A 21228-nucleotide genomic window follows, 5' to 3' on the forward strand; every position below is an offset into this window, starting at 1 on the left:
ATGTACAGTAAGATAATGATTTGCAGTATGGATAGTGAGTACAGTGGACGTTAAGGATGGGAAGAGGGGAGTGGGTATGGTGGTCAGCAAGACTTCCTGGAGGAGGTTGGGCTAAAATTGGGCTCAGAAGAATATACAAATTCTACCTCATATTTTCAGCTCAGACAAATGGGTCTTACTAGGGTTTAGCTCAGCTGATGAGGTTTGAGTGAAATATTTAGAACGACAGTATCAAATGTATCTTATAACTTCCGTTTTTTGTAATGCTACCATAGCAGAGAAATGTGTTTATCAGACCTTGAAAATAACCACCTAAAAGTCGATTTTAAGAGGGAGGAAGATCAGAAGTCACTGGTTAAGGACCAAAAATTTGAGACCACGTTGGTTCAGCAAAATAACTCAGACAAGAGCTCTTATGATGTATGCAAAGAGAAGAAACTACAGGTTAATACTTCATTTGGGGGAAAAAGTGTAATTGCTGTCTCATCTCTATTTGCAAAAGACTTAGTGGAGAAACAAAAGTCTTGGTCTCTGGGAGGAAAAATCCAGACTGAACCCGAAAACAAAAGTACATTTTGCAAGATCCACGCAAAATCACCAAAAGGTGATGGAGTTGGGGTTCAGAATGAAGAGAAACAACTCTCGGAAACATCAACATCTGTATCCGGTGAAAAGTGGCATGACGTCAGCCTTTACCTGGGCCTGGCCAACTGTTCTGGTTCAAAACAACCAGAAAAGCTGGATGTTGAATGTCAAGATCACCTGGAAAGGTCTGGAGTCTCATGTTGCCATAAAAGCGAAGCCTGTCTGGATGAAAGCGACGCCCGTCTGGATGAAAGCGACACGTGGGAATCCAAGTGCTGCCACCCGAGTAACTTCACAATCGAAGCTCCAGGCCACATGTCTGACGTGGAATGGATGAGCATCTTCAAGCCTTCCAAAGTGCAGAGAATCGTGCGCCACAAATCGGTGTGCACTTGTTCGGAAAGTGCCAGTGGAACCAAATACAACTCCTCTACAAGGTCAGTCTCGTTTCATGTTTGTAAACACCCAGGGAGCCTACTTACTGTTTTGAGAAATATAAAAGGGCTGCAGTAGCCACTTCACCCCAACCGTGAAACGGAAAGCAGTGTTTACAAACAGAAATTGCGTTTGACAAACCGTTTCCTCTTTTCATCACAGGGTAGGCTGTTGAGTTTTTTGATTGTACAGAGACTGTATTGGATTCCAGTGAGAAGTTTGTGCCTAGGACAGCTTCTGAGGCAAAAGTTTTGCTTAAAAACAAAGCCAGCTGTCATGAGCTGAGCAAACATGTTTTATTTTAAAACAAACGGGGAGGTCACTTTACAGAGTAGAATGCTGCTCTGGGGCATTCCTCAGCCAGGATCCTTTTGAATCGATAAGCCATTTCTTTCATGTCCAGATTACATTCCCTAGACCCCAGATAAGACATTCCTTTTGCCCCCATTGGCTTATTTACACATCCAACTGCTTTGGCCTTTGTGTTCACTTTACATTTCCCAAACTTTCTTACTTTTAAAAATCATGCAGGAGAAAGAATATTTGTATTTAATAAGCTGGTAACAGTTATTGGGGTTTTTTTCCCCAGTTTTATTGAGATATAACTGACATACAGCACTGTATAAGTTTAAGGTGTTCGGCATAATGATTCCAGTGCGTCAGGAAATGATGACCACAGTAAGTTTAGTGAACATCCGTCATCTCTTATAGACACAAAATAAAAGAAAAAGAAAAAAATATATTTTTTCCTTGTGATGAGAACTCTTAGGATTTACTTTCTCAATAACTTATATATAACCTACAGCAGTGTTAATTACATTAATCCTACTGTACATGAAATCCCTAGTTCTTATGTATCTCATAACTGGAAGTTTGTGCCTTTTGACCACCCTTATCCAACTGGTTTTTTTAAGAGAAAAAAAATGGATTAGTTATTGGCATAGGCTGCATTTTTCAGGCTCATCTTACTGTTCGAATTGCTGAATCTTGTAGTTAGTTGAGGGGTGCTATACTAATGTCTGCTATTGTTAAAGGAAACCTAGCTCTTTGATCTTAAATTACAGAAAGGATGAAGTTTCTGTATTGAGAGCCTTATTTTAATCATCACATTGACTTTTTTTTTTAATATATTATTTATTTATTTATTTATTTATGGCTGTGTTGGGTCTTCACTTCTGTGCGAGGGCTTTCTCTAGTTGCAGCGAGCGGGGGCCACTCTTCATCGCGGTGTGCGGGCCTCTCACTGTCGCGGCCTCTCTTGTTGCGGAGCACAGACTCCAGACGCGCAGGCTCAGTAGTTGTGGCTCACGGGCCTAGTTGCTCCGCAGCATGTGGGATCTTCCCAGACCAGGGCTCGAACCCGTGTCCCCTGCATCGGCAGGCAGACTCTCAACCACTGCGCCACCAGGGAAGCCCCCACATTGACCTTCATAGGACTCTATGATTAAACTTTCCTTCTGGTATTTTCATTGTTTGGATTATCGTTTGGCCCTTTTAGAAGCCTGAGTCACTTAAAAATCATACAGTTATTCTGTCAACAAAAACTGGTTATTACACTAAATATTATCTATTCATATTTGGTTTTTAAAGATCATCTTAGATAATTGCAAGTACCAGGAGGGCACAACTTCCTATTTTTCACTATTGAACAAAAACACGCATATATTAAGGGAAAAGCTTGTGTTAAGTAGTTTTAAGAGCAGAGTGGACACATATTAAATTTAACGTATGAAAGAAATTCAAAGACAATTTCAGAGTTTTCTTTCGAGGCCCTTTTGACCTCCATGGCTTGAAATGATTCAAGTGACTTCTTGTTCTGCCAGCAGAGGCATTTGCCAAGGCATCGCATGACAAACGCGTGATTAAGTGGAAAAGATAATGACGTTTTCCTGTTTTTCCTTAGATTATAAGAGCTTGTGTACCTACTTCATCATCTGACTAAAATGTTCACATTTATACCGCCGTTCCGTTTGACGTACAGGGGTTTACGTGTGGAGGGAGAAACCACCGCAGCTCTGCCTGCCTTACGGGGCCTGTGGGAGGAAGAGGTTTCCAGGGCCTCTCGCTCTCAGCTCTGCTTTGAGCCCAGTGTTAACAGCACACCAGAAACTTAGCTACACGTGTCTGTTCTCTAACTACTGAGACCCTATGGAAGAATCAAGGACCCACAACAGTGCCATTCTGCTTTCACAGAAGGACTTGTAAAAGACCATTAACAAAAATCAGTCTCACAAACCAAAAACCTAAAATCTTCAAATGTTTCACCTTATGCTGTATTCATTTTTTTCCTCTCTTTTGGATGATCCCGTCCCTCACACCTTCTTTTCTTTGCTTTTTTTTGTGGGTGTGGGGAGGAGGGCAATTCTCTCTTCTGTAGTTACCCTTTAACGAAGAATTTGGTTTTAATTCTTACTGCTAAAGGTATGCATTCATTTATAATATTCTACACAAATATTCTGCTCAGGTCTCTAATGTTCTATTCAAACTTGAGCTTCGGCATCAGAAAAGAAAACATTTTCTTTTTTTTTTGTCCTGTTGAGATACTTTCAAGTATAACAGTATTGGTGACATGTGTGTGCTGTTGTTTCAAGATGCCTGTTTTTGTTTTGGTTTTATTATTCACAGTGAGCTGATTGCCATCCAGCAGTCCCACTGTTTGTGTTCTTCAAAATCTGCCTTAAGAGAGGATGAGAAGTTCATAGAGACGGAGTCCTCTTCTGATAAAAAGAACTCATCTGAGATTTTGTTAGTCAACAAAGATGCAGCATTGCCCAGTGAAAAGGTTTGTATTTCGCTTAGAAATACCCAGCTTATTCAAGCAAGACTTCGCCCCAGCATACTTTTAATTCTCCTAGAGCACTACTGTTAGTGTGTTTAATTTTGGCTATTCTTCAGGTTTTTTTTAATTATAGGACTTTAATTTATATTATTTAACTGAAGTCATAATTATTTACCTTCTCTTTTCTTTAAATATCCTATAGATAACTTCAGGTAGGATGTCCCTCAGGCCCTCCAGGTGATTGATATATCTATTTTTTTTTTAATTAATTAATTAATTTTATTTGTATTTATTTATTTATTTATTTATGGTTGTGTTGGGTCTTCGTTTCTGTGCGAGGGCTTTCTCTAGTTGTGGCAAGCGGGGGCCACTCTTCATCGCGGTGCGCGGGCCTCTCACTGTCCCGGCCTCTCCTGTTGCAGAGCACAAGCTCCAGATGCGCAAGCTCAGTAGTTGTGGCTCACGGGCCTAGCCGCTCCGCGGCATGTGGGATCTTCCCAGACCAGGGCTCGAACCCGTGTCCCCTGCATTGGCAGGCGGATTCTTAACCACTGCGCCACCAGGGAAGCCCGATATATCTATTTTTAATAAATATTTTAAACACACAGAAAAGGAAAAATACAAGTAACTATGTACTTACATTTGGATTTAACATGTTGACATTTTGCCATGTTTGCTATATTTTTCAACTTGTTAAAGAAATAAAATGTTACAGATAAAGGGTAAGTTCATGTGCCATTCTGCCTGTGCCTACCCTCCACCCCCACCAGTTAACCACTACCCTGAAGTTGCGTCCATGCTTGCTTTATGCTTTTATGTTTTACATAAAAGTGTACACTTAAGGGCAGGAATAGAGACGCAGACGTAGAGAACAGACGTGTGTACATGGCGCGGGGGAAGAGGGGGATGAATTGGGAGATTGGGATTGACATATATACACTACCACGTGTAAAAGAGATAGCTAGTGGGCACCTGCCGTATAGCACAGGGAGCTCAGCTCAGTGCTCTGTGGTCTGTCTGTATCCCTTTCTGATGTGATTTTCCAGCTTTGTCAGTGTTTTGTGACCTTCATCTGTGCTGACACCGTGGACCTATCCTCTTCATTTTGATTGTTGCTTGATGTGCGGGCCAGTGATTGAATAAACCGCAGTCTGTCCACGCCCCTACAGACAGGCAGTGAGGTTGTGTCTACAGTGTCATTATTGTGGATGAGCCAGTGTCTTCATCATGAATGGGGTCCCCCTTGCAGGTGGTTCGTAAAGAAAATAAGTTCAAGTAAACTTAGTTATTTTTGGTGTTATTTTGGGAAGATATCTGGTTTTGAAATCAAACTCATCTGGGTTCAAATCCCGGTTTTGCTTTGTCATAGCTCAGTGACGTTAGTACAGTTATTTAATTTCTTTGAGCCTCAGTTTCTTCGCCTGCAAATATGCAATTATAACATCACAGTTGCTTGGTTTAAAGGGGATATTGTAGGGCCTGGCGCCTAATGGGTATTTGATGAGTGTTAGTTCTCTTTGTTCAAAATTGACTGCACCAAGTGTTGACTAGAATCGGGAGCACCTGGGACTTTTGTTCCCTGATGGTGGGAATGTAAATGGTAGAGCCACTTTGGAAAACACTTGGGTACTTTCTATTAAAAAACTACTTAAAAAAAAAAAATTAAATATACACCTACCCTATGACCCAGCTGTTCTACTCCTAGAGAAGTGGAAACATATGTCCACATAAATATTAAAACAGCTTTATGTGCACTAGCTAAAAAAACTGGAAACAACCCAAATATACTGCAGTAGGTGAATAGATAAACTGTGGTATATCCATACAATGGAGTACTTCTCAGCAATAAAAAGGAATGAACTATTTATACACATACAACATAGGTAAATCTCAAGATAATTATGCTGAGTGAAAGAAGCCAGACAGACACAAGTATGTAATGCATCTATATAAAAAACTCTAGAAGGTGCAAACTAATCTCTGGTGACTGAAAGCAGATCAGTAGTTGTCTGGGAATGGCAAGGAGGCACTCACAGAGGCAGGAATTCCAAAGGGCCAAAGGCGTGATAAATGCTACCCATATTCATTGTGGGGATGGCTTCATGGGTGTGTACTCATGTACACATGTATGTAGGAACTCATCAGATTGTACACTTAATTAATTTAGTTATTTTTGGCTGTGTTGGGTCTTCGTTGCTGCGTGCGGGCTTTCTCTAGTTGTGTCGAGCAGGGGCTACTCTTTGTTGTGGTGCGCGGGCTTCTCATTGCAGTGGCTTCTCTTGTTGCGGAGCACAGGCTCTAGGCGTGTGGGCTTCAGTAGTTGTGGCACGTGGGCTCAGTAGCTGTGGCTCGTGGGCTCTAGAGCGCAGGCTCAGTAGTTGTGGTGCACGGGCTTAGCTGCTCCATGGCATGTGGGATCTTCCCAGACCAGGGATCAAACCCATGTCCCCTGCATTGGCAGGCAGATTCTTAACCACTGCGCCACCAGGGAAGCCCCTGTACACTTAATTGTACAGTTAATTGTATGTCCACTGTGGAAAACTCACAGATTGTACACTGTGGAAAACTTTTTACACAAAGTTGAAAATTAAATAAGAATAAACAAACTAAGGCGTATTTCTACTTATTTTTAAAAGCTAACAAGCCTTTAGTGTTAAAGTTGCATTTTGTAAGTATTTTGACCTGGTAATTACAGCCTTGGCAAGTTGATTTAAGAGAGGTAAACAATGCCTAGGATTCTTTCATCACATGGATGTTACTTAATTAGTTGTAGTAAGTTCTGTTTAAGTCAAATTATTTAGCAAAGTAGGTTCTAAGAAATAAATGGAATTTGGTTCTTCTAGTGTTTAATGCCCTGCTTTGATATGTAATACCTAAAGTCAAACATTAATGAACAGTTAACATTTGTGTTCGTTACATTGTACTTGTAAACGTAAACAATGAAAAGTGCTTCTTGATTTCATGAATGCTTGAATTGTGTTGTTTGCCCAGGATGACTTTTCTCCCACAAGCAAGCTTCAGCGTTTGCTGGCAGAATCCCGTCAGATGGTTACAGATCTGGAGCTGAGCACGCTGCTCCCCATGAGCTCTGAGAATCTCAGCAGCAGCGCCAGAAATGTACGTGGTTCCTTTTCTTTCGACCCCATTTGTAGTATCCAAACACTCCAGTTGCTGTGCACAAACGTCCCTTTCTGTTAGAGGGAAAGGGGAGGAGGTAGCGGGCTGGGTTTAAGGAGGAAGAGAAAGTCATACTCAGATGTCGCCACACCCAGACTTCCTCTTTCCAGTTACCTGGGCACATGCACGTACATTCTGGGGGATTTTTAAAAAATATTTTATTGTAGAAAATTTCAAATACAGATGTAGAAAGAATACTTCCAATCACTGAGCTTCAGTAACCATCAACTTTCTGCTGTTTTTGTTTCATCTTCCCCCATCCATACCTGTTTTCTCCTGAAACATTTTAAAGCAAATCCTAGACATCATATCATTTCACTCATATGTACTTCATTCTGTAGCTCTAACAGATAAGGACTTTTTTCACACCCAGCCAAATTAACAGGAACTCTTTAATATCGTCTAATGACTAGACCACGTTAAGGTTTCCCCATTTATCTCAAAAATGTCTTTTTACTGCTTATTCAAATCAATACTCAACCGAGGTCCATACTTTGCGCTTGGATAAGTCCCTTAAGGTCTCTCTTAATCACTAACAGTTCCTTCTCCTGCCCTCCCTCCCTCCCTCTTTCCTTCCTTCCTCCCTCTTCCTTCCTTCTTCTTCCTCCTCTTTCTTCTTCTTCTTTCATTGTTTTTAATAATGCCATTTATTTGTGGAAGAAACACTGGGTCATTGTCCAGTAGAATTTCCCACGTTCTGGATCTTGCTGACTCCATCCTGTCTGTTGTTTTATCCCCCAAATTCCTGTAAACTAGTGTTTCCATCTGGCAACTTGATTAGACTTGGGATCAGTTTGGGGTTTTTGTCTGTTTTGGGACGATGCCTTCCTGGGCGATGCTGTCTACTGCCTAGTGCATTGTATCGGGAGGATCCTCATGTCTGGTTGTCCCACTTTTGGATGTCAGGCTTGATGGGAGTTCAGGAGATTGTCAGCCTGAGCTTTTTTATTATAGAGTTTCCCTAAAGTTCACTTAAGGATTTTAGCATTCCTTGATTTTTATGACTTAGATCTGTTATTTCATGAGGAATTGCAAAATAGTAATTTCCTAAATTTATCATTCTTCGGGGAGTGTTTCACACGTTAATTCTAACTGCCTTTTTTTTTTTTAATACTACTCTTTATTTATTTATTTATTTATTTATTTATGGCTGCGTTTGGGTCTTCTTTGCTGCGTGTGGGCTTTCTCTAGTTGTGGTGAGCAGGGGCTACTCTTCGCTGTGGTGCATGGGCTTCTCATTGCGGTGGCTTCTCTTGTTGCGGAGCACGGGCTCTAGGCGCACAGGGTTCGGTAGTTGCAGCACACAGCCTTGGTAGTTGTGGCTCGCGGGCCCTAGAGCACAGGCTCAGTAGTTGTGGTGCACGGGCTTAGTTGCTCCGCGGCATGTGGGATCTTCCTGGACCAGGGATCGAACCTGTGTCCCCTGCATTGGCAGGTGGATTCTTAACCACTGCACCACCAGGGAATTCCCTCTAACTGCTTTTTCTGAGCACAGGAACCTTTCAGTAGCAATGATATAAGTTGCTTTGTAGATTTTATAGCCTAACATAAATAGTGAAAAGAACATTGAACTTGAAATCAGAATACTTGGGTCCCAATTTCCTAATCTGCAGAATAAGAGCTTGAAACGGATGCTTTAAGATTCCAGGTACATTACTTGGATGTGCTATGGGCATAGTTAAAGGTATTTGAAGGCCATTGAGTTAAACTTTTTTGTATCCCTGACCAAAAAATCTAAAATTAAAAAAGGTCTGCAAAACACTGAAATACCTTTCTTTTTAAATAAACTTTATGTAGGTGTAATTTATACTATCTCAATCAATAAAGACATTTTATTAAGAATGTCTTTAGGGCTTCCTTGGTGGTGCAGTGGTTAAGAATCTGCCTGCCAATGCAGGGCACACGGGTTCGAGCCCTGGTCTGGGAAGATCCCACATGCCGCGGAGCAACTAAGCTCCTGTGCCACAACTACTGAAGTCTGCGTACCTTGCGCCCGTGCTCCACAACAAGAGAAGCCACAACAATGAGAAACCTGTGCACTGCAATGAAGAGTAGCCCCCGCTCGCCACAACTAGAGAAAGCCCACGTGCAGCAATGAAGACCCAACGCAGCCAAAATAAAAAATAAAAGAATGTCTTTAATGCCTATATACTTGTTCTTTAATGAAGAACTGGTATAGATCACTAGTTCAATCAGTTTATTTAGCTCTAATGTATGTTAATGTATGTGTACATTACACATATGTACCCGTGTAACCAACATCCCAATCAAGATATAGAACATTTCCATCACCCCAGGAAGTTCCCTCATCCTCTTTGGAGTGAATCTTCCCTTACTGCCACTCTAGGCAGCTACCGATTTGACTTTTATCGTCAGAGAATAATTTTTCCTGTTCTAGAACTTCATATAAGTGCAATCATACACTATGTACTCCTTATCTAGCTCCTTTCAATAGAATTATTTTGAGATTCATCCATGTTGCTGTGGGTATCAGTATTTCACTCCTTTTTTACTGCTGATTAGTATTCCATTGTATATGAATAGACCACAGTTTGTTTATTCGCCTGTTGATGGGATATTTGGGTTGTTTCCAATTTTGGACTATTGTAGATAAAGCTGCTATGAACTTTTTTTTTTTTTTTTTTGACTGCGTTGGGTCTTCACTGCTGCGTGCAGCCTTTCTCTAGTTGTGGTGAGCGGGGACTACTCTTTTGTTGCGGTGCGCAGGCTTCTCATTTGCAGTGGCGTCTCTTGTTGTGGAGCACGAGCTCTAGGCGTGCGGGCTTCAGTAGTTGTGGCACGTGGGCTCTAGAGCGCAGGCTCAGTAGTTGAGGTGTGCAGGCTTAGGTGCTCCGTGGCACGTGGGATCTTCCCGGACCAGGGATCGAACCTGTGTCCCCCGCATTAACAGGCAGATTCACGCCACCAGGGAAGTCCCTGCTATGAACATTTTTACACAAGCCTTTTTTTTAACAGACATATGTTTTCATTTCTCTAAGGTAAATACCTAGAAGTAGTATTGCTAGGTATAGGATTTAACTTTTTAATAAACTGCCAAACCGTTTTTCAAGGTGGTTGTATGATTTTACATCCCTACCAGCCGTGTGTGAGAGGTCCAGGTGCTCCATATCCTCACCCAACCTTGGTTTTGTCAGTCCGTTTGATTTTAGCCATTCTAGTAGATCTGAAGTGGCATCTCGTTGCCATTGAATAATTTGCATTTTCCTGATAACCTAATGATGTGCATCTTCATGTGCTCTTTGGCCTGTCATATGTCTTCTTCTGTGCAGTGTCTTTAAGTCCTTTGCCCATTTTTAATTTGATTGTTTCCTTTTTTATTAATTGAGTTATAAGAGTTTTTCATATAATCTAGACACAAGTTCTTTATCTTTTGTCAAATATATTATTAATATTTTCTCCTAGTTTGTGGCTTGCCTTTTCATTCTCTTAAGAATAAAAGAGCAGAAATTTGAAATTTTGATGAAGTCCAATTTATCCTTTTTTTTTTTTTTTTTTTTAACGGTGGTGCGTTTTGTGTTCCAAGAAGTCTACCTCAAGGTTGTGAATATTTTCTCCTCCTAGAAGTTTTGTGGTTCTGTTTAGGTCTATGGTTCATCTCTTATTTAAATTTTGCAGATGGTGTGAAGTAAAGATCAAGGTTCATTTTTCTCCATACAGATTTTAGCTCCATTATCGTCATCATTTGTTGAAAAGACTGTCCTTTCTCCATTGAATTACTTTCAGCATCTTTACTGAAAATCTGTTGACTGTATATTCAGGGGTCTATTTCTGGACTCTCCAATCAGTTCCATTGATATGGTTGTTCTCCTTACACCAATACCACACCAAATTGATTACATAACTCTATAGGAAATCTTGAAATCAGTATACATCCTTGATTCTGTTCTTTTGCAAAATTGTTTTGCCTATTCTAGGCTCTTTGCCAGGTCCATAGCAATTTTAGAGTCAACATGTCAGTTTTTTAAAAATGCCCTCTGGTATTGTGATTTCATTGAATCTATAGATCACTTTGGGAAGGATTGACATCTGTGAACAGAGTATATCTCCAGTTGCTTAGGTCTTCCTTCTTTTCTCTTAAACCGTATTTTGTAGTTTTCATTGTAGGTGTCTTACACATTTTTTAAAAAAATTTATTTAATTAATGTATTTATTTTTGGCTGTGTTGGGTCTTTGTTGCTGCGCATGGGCTTTCTCTAGTTGTGTTGATGGGCTTCTCATTGCAGTGGCTTCTCTTGTTGCAGAGCACGGGCTCTAGGTGCACAGGCTCAGTAGTTGTGGCACGCAGGCTCAGTAGTTGTGGCTTGTGGGCTCTAGAGCACAGGCTCAGTAGTTGTGGCACACGGGCTTAGTTGCTTCGCGGCATGTGGGATCTTCCCGGACCAGGGCTCGAACCTGTGTCCCCTGCATTGGCAGGTGGATTCTTAACCACTGTGCCACCAGGGAAGCCCCATTACACATCTTCTTAAAAATTTATTCCTAACGTTTTGTTTATTGATGCCATCATACGTGGTATTTTAAATTTCATTCTCAAATTGTTTGTTGATGATATAAAGAACTATAATTGCCTTTTATAAATTCCATCTTTGCTACCTGGGCTCTTTGGTGGGGCTAATGGCAGACTCTGGGAGGGCTCACGCAAAGGAGTACTTCCCAGAACTTCTGCTGCCAGTGTCCTGGTCCCCATGGTGAGCCATAGCCACCGCCCGCCTCTGTAGGAGACCCTCCAACACTAGCAGGAAACTTGCACAAGCCTGTTAGATAGCCTCATCCACCAGAGGGCAGACAGCAGAAGCAAGAAGAACTACAATCCTGCAGCCTGTGGAACAAAAACCACATTCACAGAAAGATAGACAAGATGAAAAGGCAGAGGGCTATGTACCAGATGAAGGAACGAGATAAAACCCCAGAAAAACAACTAAATGAAGTGGAGATAGGCAACCTTCCAGAAAAAGAATTCATAATAATGATAGTGAAGATGATCCAGGACCTCAGAAAAAGAATGGAGGCAAAGATCGAGAAGATGCAAGAAATGTTTAACAAAGACCTAGAAGAATTAAAGAACAAACAAACAGAGATGAACAATACCATGACTGAAATGAAAACTACACAAGAAGGAGTCAATAGCAGAATAACTGAGGCAGAAGAACGGATAAGTGACCTGGAAGACAGAATGGTGGAATTCACTGCTGCGGAACAGAATAAAGAAAAAAGAATGAAAAGAAATGAAGACAGCCTAAGAGACCTCTGGGACAACATTAAACGCAACAACATTCATATTATAGGGGTCCCAGAAGGAGAAGAGAGAGAGAAAGGACCAGGGAAAATATTTGAAGAGATTATAGTCGAAAACTTCCCTAACATGGGAAAGGAAATAGCCACCCAAGTGCAGGAAGCGCAGCAAGTCCCATACACGATAAACCCAAGGAGAAACAGGCGGAGACACATAGTAATCAAATTGGCAAAAATTAAACACAAAGAAAAATTATTGAAAGCAGCAAGGGAAAAACAACAGATAACATACAAGGGAACTCCCATAAGGTTAACAGCTGATTTCTCAGCAGAAACTCTACAAGCCAGAAGAGAGTGGCATGATATACTTAAAGTGATGAAAGGGAAGAACCTACAACCAAGATTACTCTACCGGCAAGGATCTCATTCAGATTTGATGGAGAAATCAAAAGCTTTACAGATAAGCAAAAGCTAAGAGAATTCAGCACCACCAAACCAGCTCTACAACAAATGCTAAAGGAACTTCTGTAAGTGGGAAGCACAAGAGAAGAAAAGGACCTACAAAAACAAACCCAAAACAATTAAGAAAATGGTCATAGGAACATACATATCGATAATTACCTTAAACGTGAATGGATTAAATGCTCCAACCAAAAGACACAGGCTTGCTGAATGGATACAAAAACAAGACCCATATATATGCTGTCTACAAGAGACCCACTTCAGACCTAGGGACATATACAGACTGAAAGTGAGGGGATGGAAAAAGATATTCCATGCAAATGGAAATCAAAAGAAAGCTGGAGTAGCAATACTCATATCAGATAAAATAAACTTTAAAATAAAGACTGTTACAAAAGACGAGGAAGGACACTACATAATGATCAAGGGATCAATCCAAGAAGAAGATATAACAATTATAAATATATATGCACCCAACATAGGAGCACCTCAATACATAAGGCAACTGCTAACAACTATAAAAGAGGAAATCGACAGTAACACAATAATAGTGGGGGACTTTAACACCTCACTTACACCAATGGACAGATCATCCAAAATGAAAATAAATAAGGAAACAGAAGCTTTAAATGACACAATAGACCAGATAGATTTAATTGATATTTATAGGACATTCCATCCAAAAACAGCAGATTACACTTTCTTCTCAAGTGCGCACAGAACATTCTCCAGGATAGATCAGATCTTGGGTCACAAATCAAGCCTCAGTAAATTTAAGAAAATTGAAATTGTATCAAGCATCTTTTCTGGCCACAATGCTATGAGATTAGAAATGAATTGCAGGGAAAAAAACGTAAAAAACACAAACACATGGAGGCTAAACAATACGTTACTAAATAACCAAGAGATCACTGAGGAAATCAAAAAATACCTAGAGACAAATGACAATGAAAACATGATGATCCAAAACCTATGGGATGCAGCAAAAGCAGTTCTAAGAGGGAAGTTTATAGCTATACAAGCCTACCTCAAGAAACAAGAAAAATCTCGAGTAAACAATTTAACCTTACACCTAAAGGAACTAGAGAAAGAAGAACAAACAAAACCCAAAGTTAGCAGAAGGAAAGAAATCATAAAGATCAGAGCAGAAATAAATGAAATAGAAACAAAGAAAACAGTAGCAAAGATCAATAAAACTAAAAGCTGGTTCTTTGAGAAGATAAACAAAATTGATAAACCATTAGCCAGACTCATCAAGAAAAAGAGGGAGAGGACTCAAATCAATAAAATTAGAAATGAAAAAGGAGGAGTTACAACAGACACCGCAGAAATACAAAGCATCCTAAGAGACTACTACAAGCAACTCTATGCCAATAAAATGGACAACCTGAAAGACATGGACAAATTCTTAGAAAGGTATACCCTTCCAACACTGAACCAGGAAGAAATAGAAAATATGAACAGACCAATCACAAGTAATGAAATTGGAACTGTGATTAAAAATCTTCCAACAGGAACTTCCCTGGTGGCGCAGTGGTTAAGAATCCGCCTGCCAATGCAGGGGACACGGGTTCGAGCCCTGGTCCGGGAAGATCCCACATGCCGCGGAGCAACTAAGCCTGTGTGCCACAACTACTGAGCCTGTGCTCTGGAGCCCGTGAACCACAACTACTGAGCCCGCGTGCCACAACTACTGAAGCCCACGTGCCTAGAGCCCATGCTCCGCAACAAGAGAAGCCACGACAATGAGAAGCCCGCGCACTGCAATGAAGAGTAGCCCCCGCTCGCCACAACTAGAGAAAGCCCGTGCACAGCAATGAAGACCCAATGAAGCCAAAAATAAATATAAGTAAATAAATAAATAAATAGATTAATTAAAAAAAAAAATCTTCCAACAAACAAAAGTTCAGGACCAGATGGCTTCACAGGTGAATACTATCAGACATTTAGAGAAGAGCTAACACCCATCCTTCTCAAACTCTTCCAAAAAATTGCAGAGGAAGGAACACTCCCAAACTCATTCTAGGAGGCCACCATCACCCTGGTACCAAAACCAGACAAAATACTACAAAAAAAGAAAATTACAGACCAATATCACTGATGAATATAGATGCAAAAATCCTCAACAAAATACTAGCAAACAGAACCCAACAACACATTAAAAGGATCATACACCACGATCAAGTGGGATTTATCCCAGGAATGCAAGGATTCTTCAATATACGCAAATCAATCCATGTGATACACCATATTAACAAACTGAAGAATAAAAACCATATGATCATCTCAATAGATGCAGAAAAAGCTTTTGACAAAATTCAACACCCATTTATGATAAAAACTCTCCAGTAAGTGGGCATAGAGGGAACCTACCTCAACATAATAAAGGCCATATACAACAAACCCACAGCAAACATCATTCTCAATGGTGAAAAACTGAAAGCATTTCCTCTAAGATCAGGAAGAAGACAAGGATGTCCACTCTCACCACTATTATTCAACATAGTTTTGGAAGTCCTAGCCACGGCAGTCAGAGAAGAAAAAGAAATGAAAGGAATACAAATTGGAAAAGAAGAAGTAAAAGTGTCACTGTTTGCAGATGACATGATACTATACATACAGAATCCTAAAGATGCCACCAGAAAACTACTAGAGCTAATCAATGAATTTGGTAAAGCTGCAGGATACAAAATTAATGCACAGAAATCTCTTGCATTCCTATACACTAATGATGAAAAATCTGAAAGAGAAATTAAGGAAACACTCCCATTTACCATTTCAACAAAAAGAATAAAATACCTAGGAATAAACCTACCTAGGGAGACAGAAGACCTGTATGCAGAAAACTATAAGACACTGATGAAAGAAATTAAAGATGATTCCAACAGATGGAGAGATATACCATGTTCTTGGATTGGAAGAATCAACCTTGTGAAAATGACTATACTACCCAAAGCAATCTACAGATTCAATGCAACCCCTAACAAATTACCAGTGGCACTTTTTATGGAACTAGAACAAAAAGTCTTAAAATTTGTATGTAAAAGACCCCAAATAGCCAAAGCAGTCTTGAGGGAAAAAAACGGAGCTGGAGGAATCAGACTCCCTGGCTTCGGACTATACTACAAAGCTACAATAATCAAGACAATATGATACTGGCACAAAAACAGAAACATAGATCAATGGAACAAGATAGAAAACCCAGAGATAAACCCACGCACTTATGGTCAACTAATCTATGACAAAGGGGGCAAAGATATACAATGGAGAAAAGACAGTCTCTTCAATAAGTGGTGCTGGGAAAACTGGACAGCTACGTGTAAAAGAATGAAATCAGAACACTCCCTAACACCATACCAAAAATAAACTCAAAATGGATTCGAGACCTAAATGTAAGACTGGACACTATAAAACTTTTAGAGGAAAACATAGGAAGAACACTCTTTGACATAAATCACAGCAAGATCTTTTTTGATCCACCTTCTAGAGTAATGGAAATAAAAACAAAAATAAACAAATGGAGCCTAGTGAAACTTAAAAGGTTTTGCACAGCAAAGGAAACCATAAACAAGATGAAAAGACAACCCTCAGAATGGGAGAAAATATTTGCAAACGAATCAGCGGACAAAGGATTAGGACAAAGGATTAATCTCCAAAATATATAAACAGCTCATGCAGCTCAATATTAAAAAAAGAAACAACCCAATCCAAAATGGGCAGAAGACCTAAATAGACATTTCTCCAAAGAAGACATACAGATGGCCAAGAAGCACATGAAAAGCTGCTCAACATCACTCATTATTAGAGAAATGCAAATCAAAACTACAATGAGGTATCACCTCACACCAGTTAAAATGGGCATCATCAGAAAATCTACAAACAACAAATGCTGGAGAGGGTGTGGAGAAAAGGGAACCCTCTTGCACTGTTGGTGGGAATGTAAATTGATACAGCCACTGTGGAGAACAGTATGGAGGGTCCTTAAAAAACTAAAAATAGAATTACCATATGATCCAGCAATCCCACCACTGGGCATGTACCCAGAGAAAACCATAATTCAAAAAGACACATGCACCCCAATGTTCATTGCAGCACTATTTACAATAGCCAGGTCATGGAAGCAACCTAAATGCCCATCGACAGATGAATGGATAAAGAAGATGTGGTACATATATACAATGGAATATTACTCAGCCATAAAAAGGAACGAAATTGGGTCGTTTGTTGAGACGTGGATGGATCTAGAGACTGTCATACAGAGTGAAGTAAGTCAGAAAGAGAGAAAAAAATATCGTATATTAACACATGTATGTGGAACCTAGAAAAATGGTACAGATGATCCAGTGTGCAGGGCAGAAGTTGAGACACAGATGTAGAGAACAAACGTATGGACACCAAGGGGGGAAAGCCGCGGGGTGGTGGGGATGGTGGTGTGCTGAATTGGGAGATTGGGATTGACATGTATACACTGATGTGTATAAAATTGATGACTAATAAGAGAAAAAAAATGTCAAAAAAAAATTGCATCTTTGCTAAATCCACCTATTCTAGTAGATTTTCTGTAGCTTCTTAGGATTTTCTACATACACAGTCATGTCATTGTGAATAAAGAATTTCTTTTTCTAATATTTATGCCTTATTTCTTTTTCTTACCTTATTGCTCTGGCTAAGACTTCCAGATCAATATTGAATAGAAATAGTGAGAGCAAACATCCTTGCCTTATTCCATGAAATACTCTCTCTGGTGGCATTTCTTGCTTAGCTCTTCTTCACATTGGAATTTTGTTAGACTCAGAGTTCTATGGGGCAGTTCCTGTGCGACAGATGATCTGAAACTAGGACATTAACCATTTTAGAATCAACATGCTCACTGCCACTAGCTTCAACAGGTCATTGCAAAGATTACCTTAAAGAATAATGGGCTCCCTGAATCGTGATTTTTAAAAGTATTTGTGCCATGTGCGCCGTATAAGCTTTTCAGAGTAGAAACCGTGATGGACTTTGTGGGGTTTTCTAGGAAGATTTTTTTCTTGACAAAATCTTTGAAGCATTAGTGAAGTAGTTTATTTACATTGGGGCAGAACATATTTTTAAGTATTGGTAAGGGTTTTTAAATTTTTTAACAGCTTTATTAAAGGATAACGTACATACCATAAAGTTCCCCCATGTAAAAGCGTACAATTCAGTGGTTTTAGTATATTTACAAAGTTGTGCAACCATCATCATAGTCCGACTTTAGAACATTTTCATCATTCCAGACGAACCTTGTACCCACTGGCACTTACTCCCCCCTGCGCCTCCCCCAGCCTCGGGCTGACACTCATCCACTTCCTGTCTTTATGGATTTGTTGGGCAGAGATTTTTAATCAGAGTTTGTTGAATAGAATTCAGGGGATCCATAAACTTTGACCGGGATAAAGATTACACGTAAGGTTATTTTTATTAACCTCTAATTAAAATGTAGCACTTCCTTCAATTATGAATATAGGAAACAAGCCATCATAGTACATACTACCTGTGACTCTGTCATTAGTAGGGATCACAGAGAGTTTCCTACCATATTACTGTTATTACATATATCTTTTTTTTTTTAATTATTTATTTATTTATTTATTTATTTATTTATTTATTTATGGCTGTGTTGGGTCTTAGTTTCTGTGCGAGGGCTTTCTCTAGTTGTGGCAAGCGGGGGCCACTCTTCATCGCGGTGCGCGGGCCTCTCACTATCGCGGCCTCTCTTGTTGCGGAGCACAGGCTCCAGACACGCAAGCTCAGTAATTGTGGCTCACGGACCCAGCTGCTCCGCGGCATGTGGGATCCTCCCAGACCAGGGCTCGAACCCATGTCCCCTGCATTGGCAGGCAGATTCTCAACCACTGCGCCACCAGGGAAGCCCTATTACATATATCTTGAAATATCACTTACACTTAGTACTACCTCAGAATTACAGACCATTAGCCCTGCTGCTAGATCTTATTATTTAATGCACTAATAAAAAGGATATGTATTATTATATCACAGTCCTGTTTAGTATTTTGATAACCACAGTTATATCTGCCGTAATGCGATATACGCGTTCCTAAAAATCAACACACAATGCAAACCTGCACAATAAAAACCACACAGTTTATGGGGAAAATGGGGTTTTGAATATAACACTCAAAAACTTTATCAGTGACACATTTTTTAAAAGGACAGGAATGTAACTTAAATGGTAGTACAGTTTTATACATGTTAAGTAGTTAAGAAATACACAAATATTGCCATAAATGTGGCCGTTTACCTTGAAAAAGACCTGAAGTCTGCAGGTAGAACTGGGCATCGGAGAGGTTGCAGCTTGTGACTTACTGGAAAGTGGTAGGAGAAGGGTTAGTGGATGGAAAGTCGTAGCAGCAGATGTGGATGGACGTGGCTCGTGACACGCCGCGGGTGGTGTTTGGAGGGGTGTGGGGGGTGTATTCCTACATGGCCCGGCCCAGTTCACCTAGTGTTTCCCGTGGACAGAGTCGCACATTAACAAACACAAACTTCACACCATGCTCAAGTTGTTCCCTAATATATCCGATGCGTTGGAACAAATGCCATGTTTTCAAAACAAGTGTCATAGCAGAACCAACTGTATTTCAGAATAACCTCTCCTTTGGGGTTTTATGTTAAATTCCTACCTAAGATGTAATCAGGAGCTCCCTCACTTTTGTCCTCACAGCACAGCTGGGAGTGTGTTTGTGTAAGCATCTCCATCAGAGTGCGTGTAACAGTACATGACAGCTGATTACATCCATGGGTCTCTGCTCCTCCGTGAGTGCGTTAAGGAGCCCCTCTCACTCATCCTGGCTTCCCCAGTGTAGCACATGCCATACCTGCTACAGAGCATGCTCCTTGAATGGAACTGATAGGAGGAGTTCAGGAAAAAGGCAGAACAGTGACCCTCAGGTATAGACTGAAAAAATGCTAAAGCTATTTGAGGTTGGTGAAAAGTTGGTTTAAGAGAATTTTTGAGCTAGAAGGATCCAAAAGAGAGATCCAGTCTCAACCATTCATTTTACAGGGGAGGGCAAGTGATTAAATCTCTTGCTTAACATCCCACAGGATTATAATCAGATAATCATTTAGTTGGAAAAAAATATCGTCTTCAGATGTAATATATTTTCCCATGGATTATTAACTGATTCTAAAGATGCTGGGAAAACAGAATTTTAACTAACAGAAGTCTACTTGGCAATGCACTTTGCAAACTCCTCCCCTCTGGTCCTTTGAACAGAGTATAACTGGTTACAGAAAAAGTAAATACTGTTGTAAAAAATTCTTAATTTTTGCAGTAAGGAAGCAGGGTAAGTTCTGAGCAGCCTGTCTGCTTCACCAGGGTTTTGCCATCTGTCGCTAAAGACAAGGGTCTTCCTTCATTCAAAGCCTTTCTCTGAAATAGGCACTCTCACACATTGCTGGGGGAGCACAAGGCGATTCAGTCCTTCTGGCAAGGAATCTGTCAGTGTTTTCTAAAAGCTGCAGAAGAGCTGACCCTTTGCCGTGGCAGTGTCACTTTGGGAATCTCTCGTTCAGGTACAGCCTGCATGTGTGTAAAATGGTATATGTACAAGTTTTTCATGGCAGCATTGCTTTATAACAGCAAGAGTTAGGAAGCGATCCAGGTGTCCAGCAAGAAGGAACTGAGTGAATAGCTGTGGCACATGGAATATTACCATGAGACAGAATAGGAAGGTCTTGGATGCGGAAATGTTTCCAGGATATACTATTAAGTGAAAAGAAGCAGGACGCTGAAAGATTCATGTGGAATTCTACATATGGGATGGGAATAAGAATATATATATATTATATATATATATATAATATATATATTTCTTTAAGAATATATATATTTTTGAAACCATGCTCAGGTATTAACTATTTTGAAAACCCCAATAATTTAAAAATAGAGAAAAAAGGAAAGAGAGTAAAACAGCACAGCTGCCACATCTCATTCACCCACGGCAGGCTTCCTGTGGTGTTGGGGTCAGGGGGACACAGCCTGAAACCGAATTTGGACTTTTGACCAGAACATGGGACTGGACATCCTCATCACTAGTTTGCAACTGTCGGGATGACCTGTCGGGGTTCTTAACCTTTTCTTTTTTCTTTTTTTTTTTTTAATAAATTTACTTATTTAATTTATTTATTTTTGGCCGCGTTGGGTCTTCGTTGCGGTGTGCGGGCTTCTCATTGCAGTGGTTTCTCTTGTTGCGGAGCTCGGGCTCTAGGCGTGCGGGCTTCAGTAGTTGTGGCACGCGGGCTCAGTAGTTGTGGCTCATGGGCCCTAGAGCGCAGGCTCAGTAGTTGTGGCACACGGGCTTAGTTGCTCCGTGGCATGTGGGTTCTTCCTGGAACAGGGCTCGAACCCATGTCCCCTGCGTTGGCAGGCAGATTCTCAACCACTGCACCACCAGGGAAGTCCCTAGAATGATGTTTTTAAATGAATAAAATAAAATACATCAGACTGTAAAATACTTAGGAAGACTCTTCCAGTAGAGAGGAAGCAGCATGAT

The 21228-nt window shown here is 40.4% G+C and overlaps 1 protein-coding gene across 7 annotated transcripts in view; it reads left to right on the top strand.

The window, feature by feature from the left end:
* The window catches only part of CCDC62 (coiled-coil domain containing 62), a 44033-nt gene that overhangs the window by 20664 nt on the left and 2141 nt on the right, over positions 1-21228 (top strand). For all 7 annotated transcript variants that reach the window (XM_057527427.1, XM_057527428.1, XM_057527430.1 and 4 more), the window contains 3 exons: positions 276-1022; positions 3646-3802; positions 6791-6916. In XM_057527427.1, the coding sequence (XP_057383410.1) occupies positions 276-1022; positions 3646-3802; positions 6791-6916 (1030 nt within the window). The remainder of the gene's footprint in view (positions 1-275; positions 1023-3645; positions 3803-6790; positions 6917-21228) is intronic.

Source organism: Balaenoptera acutorostrata, chromosome 13 (genome assembly GCF_949987535.1).
Source record: "Balaenoptera acutorostrata chromosome 13, mBalAcu1.1, whole genome shotgun sequence".
In the NCBI taxonomy this organism is placed as follows: Eukaryota; Metazoa; Chordata; class Mammalia; order Artiodactyla; family Balaenopteridae; genus Balaenoptera; species Balaenoptera acutorostrata.